Genomic DNA, 11859 nt, shown 5'->3' on the forward strand with positions numbered 1-11859 from the left:
CCTGCCTGTTGAATCTCTGCAAGCTTGCGCTTCCAACAGCTGACTGCTCAAAACAACAACACCACTTCCAGTGCACCAACACTGGACTCCTTTCACAGGTACAGGAGGCAGATGGACTCTTCTTCAATGCAGTGGGCCCAACGGGTGGCAGCAAACACGCTTCAGCTTCCGCTTCCTGTCGCCAGACTCGCTGCTCTGCCTTTATCTTCCTCCTCCTTCCGTGCTTTTCTTTCCCTCTCACCCAGTTGTAAGTGTTTGTTTAGCGTGGCGCACGTCGAGTAATCCTCAGAGTGCCTGCATGGATTAGAGGCTCCTGGCGGAGGGCCCGGCCTGCCTCTGCCGTAGAGTCAGGAAGGCAGGAGGATGGAGGCTCGACATCTGTGTCGATAAGATCCCAAAACCTTCCCGTGACTTCCCAGCAACACACACACACAGACTGGCCAGAGGGAAACCAAAGTCCTCCTCACTGCTCCTGGGCAGTGAGGAGGTGGAGGAGGAAGTCCATGGACGTCTTTAGTCCCAAAGATATCAAATAACGCGCGTGTGCAATGAAAAAGCAGCAATGGGCTCTCCTGCGCAGCTCTGTGAGGAGACCTGTGAGACGAGCGTCTGCTATTCCTGCTCCAGCAGCAACACAGTGACCACTCAACGAATGGAGACGCCGCTGCCAGAAGAAAGCCACCATGACGTTGTGTCGCAGCAGATGTTGCTGTTGTTTTTATGAAAAGTTTGACTCGTCTCATGCAAACGTGGACACCTGGCTGGTCTCCTGTGAGGTTGTTTGGCCAAACATGTCTTTGTTTTTTTTGGAGGGGGTAAAACTTTGAAGCTTCCAATGCTCCTCCTCCTCCTCCTCCTTCCCTGACTCCACTTGAGTGGAGTTACGATAAAACTCAGAGACTGTAAGAACTAATAGTGAACAAACTCTGCAAACAGAGTCACACAATACACACTAGTTGTTTGCCGTTTGGCGATAACACTACATCACAATTACTCTGGAGTCAAACAAGCCGCTTTGTTATTACTGTGTTATTCACTGTAGGTGCTTTTGTAATAACTGCTCGTTTACATGACTTGTTGCAGCTATTTAGTATATTGTGTAACCATTTAAACGCTGAATATGGGTGATTTTTATTTATTTATTTATTTATTATTATTATTATTATTATTATTATTATTATTATTATTATTATGATTATTATTATTTTAAGTTTCAAATTCTTTAACAAAAAATAAAACAGTGCCAACTTTAATGTGCAAAGTCTCCTGTACAGAACGAGCAGAGCGCGAGCACTGCTGCTTCATAAGGTGATGGAACTACTGCGGTGTGTGTGTGTGTGTGTGTGTGTGTGTGTGTGTGTGTGTGTGTGTGTGTGTGTGTGTGTGTGTGTGCAACCTTGCGGATGCTCCCGCTTTGGCTGCTGCCGTCTGTCGGCGGTAACGTCGCTGCTGGCGTGTCGTCGTCGTCGTCCGACGCGCCGTCTGACAGCGACATCTCCAACTCTCTGGGAAATAAATGACCACACGCAGCGAGTCAACAAGCATTCAACTTCTGCACTGGACAACACACACAAAAAAAAGCAACACACACGAACAAAAAAAAAGTCATCTTCGACAACGAGTCGGTGTGAAGTTAGAGCAGCTAACCAGTTTGCTAACACTTGCCTCGACAAAGATTCCTCCATTGCAACGAAGAAGAAAAAAAAAAAAAAAAAAAAAGTAGCTACATTTCTTCCACTTTTTCGCTCAACCGCAGCTGAAAGCCTTCAAGCAGCGCCGGAGGTGAAAAACAACGTCGTGCCGTCCGAAATACGGACAACTTCAGCACTTTACCAACACCTCCTCCTCCTCCTCCTCCTCCTCCTTCACCTCGCTCTTTTTTTTCTGACGGCTTATTCAAATGGGCGGGTACAACAGCCAGGAGCTGGCCAATGGAAGTGCAGCGCGTCAGAGTGACAGCGGAGAAGAGCCAATCACAGAAACGACTAGAACCGAACGGCAGCCTCCGCGGACTAATCACGGCTGGCGAGGCGTCCCCCTCCTTGTTCCGCGGGCCGTTGCTAGGGTAACACTCGGGCTTTGACTTGAGCGTCCTGTGGGGGAAAAAAAAAAAAACTTTCGGGGAAAAGAGAAAGAAAATAATAAAAAACTGCGTCTGTCTTTTGGTGTTCGAGCGAGGGGGAAAAAAAGGTGGAATTTTAGGTGAGATATGACGGAAGTTGTTATATTTGCCGCGTTGCTTCAATGTGAGACGATGAGTGTTGAAACAATGGAAAATGGAAATATTTTTAATATATTATAATATAATATAGACAAACATAACTGACAACGCTGTGTACGCTCTCTGACCCGGCAGTGCAAAAGTCGTGGTTTCAAACATGCTTTGTGTTTAATCTGTCTGGGTTTTTTTCTTTTTTTCTTAGCCACAAGAGGGCGCGTTAACTCTGTCAACATCCAGTCCAAATGCTCTCGCTCATATGTTGAAGACAACGGAACAGCGCTTTATAAAGCAGTATTGACTGAATGTATGTTTGTTGATGTGTACCTCTGTACTTGATGAAGTCAACACTTTATTATTTTTTCATTACATCAAAAAAAAAGTATTTATTAGTTTTTAGTACAAAAACAACATCAAGGACTCCCTGGTCAGGAGCAGTGCCATGTTATTATATTATATTATATTAAATTATATCAACAGAAACACTTTTCTTTGTGAGTATTTGATGGGAAATAATAAGACAGTTGATTTTTATTCGCAGCAACATCCCAGAATGATACATTTTTGAATTTTAAACGATGAATTCCAGATGTAACATCTGGGAGCTTCAACGAGCTACACGCTTCTAGAACTCAAAAGAACACGTGAAGTAAATATTCACGTCATACGTGTACTTGACATGAACTTTGACTCTTTCACCTTGAAAATGTGTACGTGCAGGTGTGTCGTGCGGCTGCCGTCGCCGGTGGTTTCACGTCTCAGTGACTCAACGGTGTCCAAGGTGGGGTTTCGACAAAAGCCACTTCACATCAATCACACACTTTTTGGAAACAAACAAGCCATTAAGGAATCATCAAAATCGTCTTCAATACATCATTTTTAAACAATAATGTTGTAAGTGGAGCTCTTTCAGTACCACATTCAGCTCTTTATTTTCTCCTGCTTCTCCCTCGTGGTTCCAGTTGTTCTGAGGAACAGGGTGACTGGACCTCTCTTCAGAACCACCGGCACCACACTGAGTATTTACCAACATCAGGGCCAACGTTGAGGTGAGGATGCAGTTGGACAGGAGAAATGCTGAACGGTGCAGGAAGTGATGTTACACTGTTACAATTAAATCATCAGCGTGAGACAATACCGAACAATACCAAACAGAGTGGAACCTCTGCAGGTGGGAGAACTTGGAACACATAAAGGATGAGGTTCACCATGGACGTTTAGGATCAGCCTCCTCCATCTGGAAGTTCTTCGGGCTTCCAGTCAAGATTGTGCGAAAGTGTGAGTTCACTCTGGCTCAGTTTGTGATGCCTTCAAGTGCTTCCAGCATTCGCTGGTGGCCCAGCATCAGCCAGGCACTACACACCACATGCAGACCACCAGCAGCTGATGAAACAGCGGACAGAGCTTTGACAAAGACGTCCACTGGACTCCCAGAGGACACTTGAAGGTCGGCCGCTGCTACGTCCCAGACGCCTCGTCTATTCTCACCACCATCTCCTCTGACTGGTTGGAGCCAGTGTGGTTGAGAGAGATGTAGCTGAACTCTACCAGGTGAGGCCTCTCGCCCGACTCGCTCATGGTACTTGTGATGCAGCTGATCTCCCTCTTGTTGCGGCTTGTGTTGCGATGGGAGCCAAACACCCAGCCTGCCAGCAGGAGGTGCAACAGAGAGAGAGTTAAACTGTTAAGCAGACACAATAAGGACAAATAATAATAAAAATAATACCAAAGTCTATCAAGACCGTTTCCACCCAATGTCTGTCCTGACCCAGAAATAGACAAATTAATTATCAATTAATGACACTTTTTATTTTTTTTATTGATCACAATCATTTCTTCTATTTTAAGCTTGTAAGGGACATCGAGTGCACTACAGTGACCTTCAGCTGTGTCAGGTTGGAGCAGTTCTGAGGGTTTAGCAAAAGACTGGTGCACAACATGACAAGATGAACTGGATTATTGTCCTGAGAGCTCCAGAAGACTGACTATATGGCAAAAGGCTGTCGACACCAAGAGCAGACCTGCTGCTCTCACATCTGCACTGTTTTAAAACACGCCACCAACAATAATACAGACAGAGACACTCTCACAACCTTCCTGCTTGAGTGCACATTTCTCTTCTGACCAAGACCCAGAGCCTTCTTCACTAGAGCACCTTCTCAGGTGGCACCGGATCACCCTCCCCCCCCCCCGGTGGTTCACTTCTGATGATTTGCTTCATGTGTTAGATGATCCTAAATTCACATCTCATTGCGTGGTGGACGTGCAGGTCATGACGTGGTCTGGAAGTTGTTGGATTTGATGAGCTTTGAAGGATGGAGGCGTGGTCTGTTTGCCTTCTGTGTTCTTCATTCAGTAGCCTCTGTGTTTCTGCCCAGTGCCTAAAGGAGCCTTTATTTCACAAGCACTCATACAGCTTTCATCTTACAGACGTCATTGTGACGAGAGCTCAAAAGTTCTTGCTCATGACGTTTAAAAAACAAACGATGAAGTAAGTTTGGTATTTAGAGCATGCAGAGAGGAAGGTTGAGAATCACGCCAGGTTCAGCCTCTGGGATTCCATTAGAAGCCAAGCAGCATAAAATTGTTTCTGGCAGAGATGTCAGCCGTCCGCTAGCAGCCCCCTCGTGAGCGCTGGAGCCATGTTGAATTGGGACACATCAATCACTGTTGTGTCAGATGAGGAGGTGAGAGCGAGGCTGACAGCCACGAGTGTGAAGAGCAAACAGGAAACGCAGCCAGAATTCATCTCAGTGATTTGCACTGGCCTCCCAGAGGACTGCTCTGCTCTTCCAGACTTATTCTATACTCATTGATATGTCAACTTCAATTGGGTGGATTTAAAAAAAAGTCATGTTGTCAATGCAGATGTTTGAGGTGACTGAGTTCCCTGAAGAAATGGAAACAAAGAGCTGAAACAAACTGATCAGGTTCAAAATAGTTGTAACCAAGCAAAAGGCGAGGTCAACATTTATTAACAGAGCATTGAGGACAGCCGGGTATTAGTGGCACAGTCCTGTATCAGGTCAGTGAGGTGGACTGTGTCAGTAGCATAAACAAAAAATGAAATAAAAATGTTATTTTGAGAAGAAAAATTGTATGGTGTCATGTATGGTATGGTGTATGGTGGTTCTGCAATATGTGTCACACATACAGAGAAGTGAAATTGCTTCCGGTGCTACAGTAAACATTCAGTGTCAAAATATAGAAACTGCACTGTGGTTTGTAGACGGTTGAAAATGAAGCTGAAGTGATCCTTTTTTGCAATGATAGTAAAAAAGGAGCCAATTTAAGAGTGACATGTTGTGTTTGTTGACGTCTGACTTCATTAACTCTGCAGCAACACAGCTTTTTGCACCGCTGTATAATCCTGCACGGGCCACATGCTGTGTTGCATGTGGGCTTGAATGCGACCAAGTTCTTGCATGAAGGTCAAGGAAGGTGCAGACAGACAGACAGACAGACAGGAGGACGGACGGACGGACACAGCAGCCCCCACCGCCGGACAGCTGCAGAGGCGCTCAGCGAGTCTCTGTGGCAAAGCTAAGTGCTGCACACCGCTTCCCAGGTGACCCTTTACTTCTGCTTCACTACCTGCTTCACTGCTTTCACGGCCGCCGCCGCCACCGTCGGCGACCACGGACCTGCCGCCACCTGGAAGCAGTGGGCGAGACAACAGGCATGTGAGCGACTGGCTGAAGTGAAGCATTGCAGAAAGACAATGGTAGGTGCGAGCCATTCTCACACATCTGCACAGGTGTGATATTGGTGACTGTGACAGGTGGGGAGCAATGCTTCAAAGGTGCCGGCAGGAATCAGGCCTGAGCTTTGTTTGAAACCTTTAAGACATTTTTCCCAGCAAAATGATGGAGGTGAATGCTGTGACGTGACAAAAACCAAACAGAGGTTTGCATTTTGAGTGTGATTGGGTTGAAAAATGTATCTGGCGCCGGAGGGGAAATGTGTAAAATACAGCTTTAACACTGAGGTAATAACAATTTGTTTATGCCGACTGTGTCTGACTCTTTATTTGTTTGTTGTAAATAGATTGATTGTATTTTTTTTATTTTTTTTATTGTATATCTTGTAACTACTGTATAGTTTCACCAGCCTTTAACTGTAACTGTAACTACTGTATAGTTTATTTTTTATTCTTCTATTGTGACTTTTTGTATTGCTTTTTGACTGCTGCAACTGTGTAGTTTCCCAATTTGGGATCAATAAAGTTCAATCTAATCTAATCTACTACTACTTTACCACACACACACACACACACACACACACACACACACACACACACACACACACACACACACACACACACACACACACACACACAGTGACATACCCACAAAGTCATTGACCACGTCTTTGAGCAGGTGTCCCACTATGGCGTAGGCCACCGCCACCACCACCAGAGCCGCCATCAGCAGGTACAGCAGCGCCTTGGGCAGCGGCATGGAGTCCATGGAGTCCCGCGGCGGCGACGGCGGCGTCCTGTCGCCGGCGCCGTACAGCAGGTCGCTCTCCGAGGAGTACCGCAGGACCTGCTCCATGCCCGAGGTGTAGTTGGAGTGGAGGGGCGGCCGACTGGCGCCCAGGTCGCGGCTCGGCTGCAGCGCCGTGGCCGCGGTGCTCGTCACGTCCTCCGCCCGGTCCGCGCTGGCGAAGCCCGAGCTTCTGTTCATGAGCGGCAAGATGTGCGACAGAAAGTAGCTCCAGTCCTTGATGGCACTGATGTTGCACAGAAACATTGTTTCCACCGCTGAGGTTGAAGTTGCGCCTGAGGGAGGGGAAACAGTCATCGAGCGGAGCGGGAGGATGCTGTATCCGCGGAAAATGCGCCTGATCAGGCAGCTGATGCTCCACAGCTTCCAGGCTGAGCAGTCATCCAACAGGTCCCCGAAGAATAAAACAGTTCCCCGACGAATCTGAACCGCTGGTTGGCTTCTCTCTTACGCACGAACTGACAGTTGACACCAACAGTTATGCTTTTTAAAAACCGGTCCAGAAAAAAAAAGAGAGATGTAACCTGATCATAAAACAGCTCACAGTTCATCGCCTTGGATCAAAGAAGAAGAAGAAGTAGAAGAAGAAAAAATAAGAAGAAGACATGCAGGAGGCGTCTCGTCGTCTTCCCCGCCGTCCTGCGAGGTGTCCCGGGCTGGAATGAGCGGCTGTTCGCAGAGCAGAACCGCTCGCCTGTCCGAGAACATCACGATGCCGCCAGAGGGCGACATTCAGGAGTTTGCCGGAATGTCTCCTAGCAATACTGTAATAATAAAACAACAACAACAACAACAACAACAATAATAATAATAATAATAATAATAATAATAATAATAATAATAATAATAATAATTATATATATATATATATATATATATATATATATATATATATATATATATATATATATATATATATATATATATACATGTGTGTGTACAGTTGCAAACAACTTCATGTTTTCCAGTTTCTCGGGATATTTTCACTTTGCACACTGGATCCAAACCTTGAATACCACAGCTTTCCCTCCTGAAGTCTCTCCACTCATCAGAGGAAGGACATCAAGGTAATCATATCAAAAGTAGGTCAGCCTTCATCTACTAATCTACTGCATCTCTCCCCTGGATATTGTGCAGGTAAATAGGATGCTAGACTATATTGATTTTCCAGCAATGTAATGAAATTGGCCTGATGTATTTGGTGCTCCTCCATCCTCTTGAGGCTGGAGGTCAAAGGGACGCCTGCCTGCCTGCCTGCCTGTCTGCCTGCCTGCCTGCCTTGTGTTGACACTGAAATAATCCGCCTATAACAACAGAACAGCAATAGAAGCACCGTGATTTCCACCGACATGTTTACCTGCTGTATTTTGCTGGATTCCTGATGTCAGGCATTCATAACTGTGCACCTGTAGCACTAATAAGGAGCAGAATAAGAATATGAGTTTGATTGTGTTCACTATGTCTTTTGTCTGAACAGAAGAACCAGACTACTGCTGTGAATAGAACCTGCCTGTCTGTGTTTTCCAGAGCTCTCTGCCTGTCTTAACCCTGGTGGTGGTTATCCTGTGGACTGAACAGCCCTCCGCTACTTTAATCACATCAAACCCCTCTATTCGCAGATTAATTAAAAAAAAAAAATGTCACGGCCGTTTATATTTTGACTGCAATACTTCAGATGGAAAAGAGCAGGTGAGCAGTTATTCAGACACACACTGAGTGGACGGCCTCGTCTGTGCAACACAGCAGATGTTACACTGAACGATTCAGCTTTTCTTTTGCACAAGTACGTGTGTCTGACTGTATTTACCTGCTGCCAGCAGGTGGTCTTTTCATGTGGAGAAGCTGCTGACAGTTGGCAAAGCCCAGCGGGACCTGTTTACCTTGGGACTCGGGTTCCCTGCTGGCGGAAATAGGAAACAACAACTTAGAAATAACACCGATTGAGTCAGAGACCATGAACCTTTTATTGTGATGCGCTGCATTAATATACATGACATAAATGAACTTTGGACATTATTATGTATACTACATCCTACAAGTGAAGGTAATGCACGGACAGAATCAGATCTTGGCATTAGAATTAGATAGTATTCTAATTATTTATACTGAGAGTTTTTATTAAGTACAGGCGCACACTTCAATCATTAATTATGTGACACATTTTTTCAGCAACAAAGTTTTTTTTTTTAGCAGAACATTCTCATTGTGTTTTGCACTGTGATCTTCCAGCCCTCTGCTCCCTGCTGTCCTCCATCTCAGATGTGATAGACATCTCTGGTGAGGAGCTTTATTTTGAAAGGTCTGCCCAGATTGTCTTCCATCTGATCAAACACCTTTCTCTCTGACGCTTTCACTTTCCAGGCTATACCGACGGCCGGAAAATGGCCTTTTCACAGCTTTCCACCGCTCTCCTGGAGCGACAGAGTCTGCTGTCTGAAAACTGAATGATTTTGAATGATGAAGAAACTAGTTTGCTGGATGAGCCGAGCCTGCAGAGACCGGACGGGGCTGCACACTTTGATTATCAGAGAGCAATTACAATCCTCCTCCCTCCTGAAGCTCACACTCAGCCCTCCACCTCACACCATTTAAGCCGGGCTACAGGAATTAAAATTCTATTACATTTGGTAAATTTCCACTTGACCTTCTCAGGCAGTTGGACTGCCCTGAGACTGCCTGTATTAATATGTGCAGATCTTGAACAGCTCCTAGAGGAAGCTATGGTCCAAGTATGAGCTGAATTCATTTTCAAAGAAACAATCAAAAGGAAAGAAACTGCTATTGGTGCTGCATTAAGTTGTGACACAGCCACTTCTTGCCACTACAATGTGGCTGATGAAACAATGGCATTCATTATAAACACTGGAAAAAATATTTCCGAAATGAAAGGCAAAGTATGAGGCAATCTGGTGACATGGGACAGTCAGTACTGTTACTTCAATGCATGTTGCTTTAGTCAACCAAACGCTTATATTTTTAAATAAAAAGGTAGACTATAATTGCACAACTATATGCAATATAGGTAGACTATAATTATATAGACTATATAATTATAGGTAGACTATAATTCTTTATATATGCATTTTAAATAAGATATAGAGGGATCAGTTGGTTTTTGCAAGGTTGCTGTAGATATATTCAGACAGGTCTATGAGTCATTCAGCTCACTTGTCAAACAGGAATTCAACCCAGGTGAGAGTGGTCTACATACAAGAAACATGATACGATACGCAGGTGATACGTTTTAATGCATTGCATGATAGGATGTTTTGAATTGTTACTAACGCAAGCAGCAGCAGTTTGGATTTATGAAAATGAGGGTTCAACGTCTTCTTGGTCATGGTCACGTGCCATCGCGATGAGGTCGCCAAGAGTTGACCAATGAGGTCGTCCACACCCGTGTAATTTGTTCCCCATGTCCATTTGACAGTGTATCTCTGCACACTGATGTACAGGAGTGATGGTGGAGACTAAGGACAGTAATCAGTTCTGACAGAGCAGGAAGCAGAAATAGCTGCATTCACTAACACAGACTAACTCACTGCAATTACTGCAGCCTAATGGCATTACAGTGACACTGACAGAAATGGCTGCCAGTCTGTATGAAAGTGTCGCCGACCTCAATCTATTACTCTGCTATGGAGCCAGACTCTCTAATGGCAATGTCCAACCCAGCAGTTGTTTATTTATCTTTATTATTTGACGTGACTGACATTGAGGCTGTGCGTGTATGTGTGTGTGTGTGAGAGAGAGAGGAAGAGAGGACCAGAATGAGCAAGTTATTTCCTGAGACAGACCAAATGATTGGCCCTTCTTGGCTAAACTAAAGTCATGAGATAATATTTTCTATGCTGATTACTTAATTGTCCTCATTTTGAAAGTTGCAATTCAAATTTTGTTTTTGTGTTGAAAACTAGTCCTTCACTCCCTGATCGTACATTAAGCATGTACACACCTAGACCCAATCAGTGCCCAGCACTGTTAACTTCACCTGTTGCTACCTGCTTTTAATCTCTGATATATTATTTTCTTTTGCTCAGTCAAAAATAGCAAATGTGCTTTTTTTTTCTTCGCTACTTTAGCAGCAGCCAGCCTCTGGTGTCTGACTGTCTGTGTGCAGGGTGAAGGAGAGGCTTGGTAAAGCGCTGTGTGGTACCGTCAGGGTGCTAAAGAGCGCTAAGCAATAAGTTCAGTCCGTTTACCATTTGACTAACACCTTCCGTGGAAGACGGAAGCCGACAGTCAGAAGGAGTCGTCAGTGCTTCAGGAAGCTGTGGTTGCACCCAAGAGGCGCAGCGTCCATCTGCACACAGAAGGAAGTCCTTACCCTGATCAGTTAGATCACACCGAGGGTAATTAATCCATATTTCAAATGGAGTAAATTTGAAGAAGGCATCAGATGGGTTGGGGTTGGGGTGGGGGGGTGGGGAGCAGGAGCAGACTCACTGATAAGAAGCTAAAGGATGCAGGGTGGATGCAGACATAGCATCTGTTCCCTTTCACACCTCATTGAGTTGACGGAATACTAATAAACACCATATGACGACGGCATACCGAGTGTGCAATTAATATTCTAAAATATTCCCCCGCCGCATGTGGCAGAAGACCTGTTAGCGGAGGAAGGCCATCCTGTCTCCAGCAACGACTGGGCTTCTTCCTCTGAGCCACGTCTCAACAGACCAGCAGCTCCTGCTGGGCGCCGCCCCGAGTCACATAGCCGCTGCTTGCTGCCCTGTGGCCTGACCACCAACCTGACAGCAGGGACATCATATCTCCCGCTGACGTCCCTGCAAGCAGGCCATTTATTGGACTTGGACTTGCTCGTCTCAGTCAGTACGTACGCCCCCTGCTGTTTTGGACTCCGCCTCTGCCTGCTGGATTTGAAAAGAAAGCTCAAGAAATAAAGAAGTTGGGTCGGCTCTGATCCGCTTGTGGTTCCTGTCTGAGTTGTGGCCTGACAGTTGGGTTTGTTGGTTCTTTCTTGTTTTGGTCTCCCAGCTCCCAACCTTGGTGGTGATATTCAGTGTCTGTCAGTATTGGCGTAATGCTTTGTTATTTGATTGGTGAAAACGATGGGGCTCTGTACCGCCTCTGCATGCATGGAAGTGACAACAATAACTATCCTGTGGCAAC

The 11859-nt window shown here is 45.4% G+C and overlaps 1 protein-coding gene across 1 annotated transcript in view; it reads right to left on the bottom strand.

The window, feature by feature from the left end:
• Window positions 1–1856, bottom strand: part of rhpn1 (rhophilin, Rho GTPase binding protein 1) — a 17966-nt gene extending 16110 nt beyond the window's left edge. Inside the window, exons 1-2 of the mRNA XM_076045315.1 lie at window positions 1662–1856; window positions 1397–1501 (exon numbers count right to left, since the gene is read on the bottom strand). Of these exons, the coding sequence (XP_075901430.1) occupies window positions 1397–1501; window positions 1662–1685 (129 nt within the window). The 5' untranslated portion in view covers window positions 1686–1856. The remainder of the gene's footprint in view (window positions 1–1396; window positions 1502–1661) is intronic.
• Between the last annotated feature and the right edge of the window lie 10003 nt (window positions 1857–11859).

This window comes from Nelusetta ayraudi, unplaced genomic scaffold (assembly GCF_046127955.1).
Source record: "Nelusetta ayraudi isolate G7.1 ecotype Tasmania unplaced genomic scaffold, CSIRO-AGI_Nayr_v1 ptg000084l, whole genome shotgun sequence".
In the NCBI taxonomy this organism is placed as follows: Eukaryota; Metazoa; Chordata; class Actinopteri; order Tetraodontiformes; family Monacanthidae; genus Nelusetta; species Nelusetta ayraudi.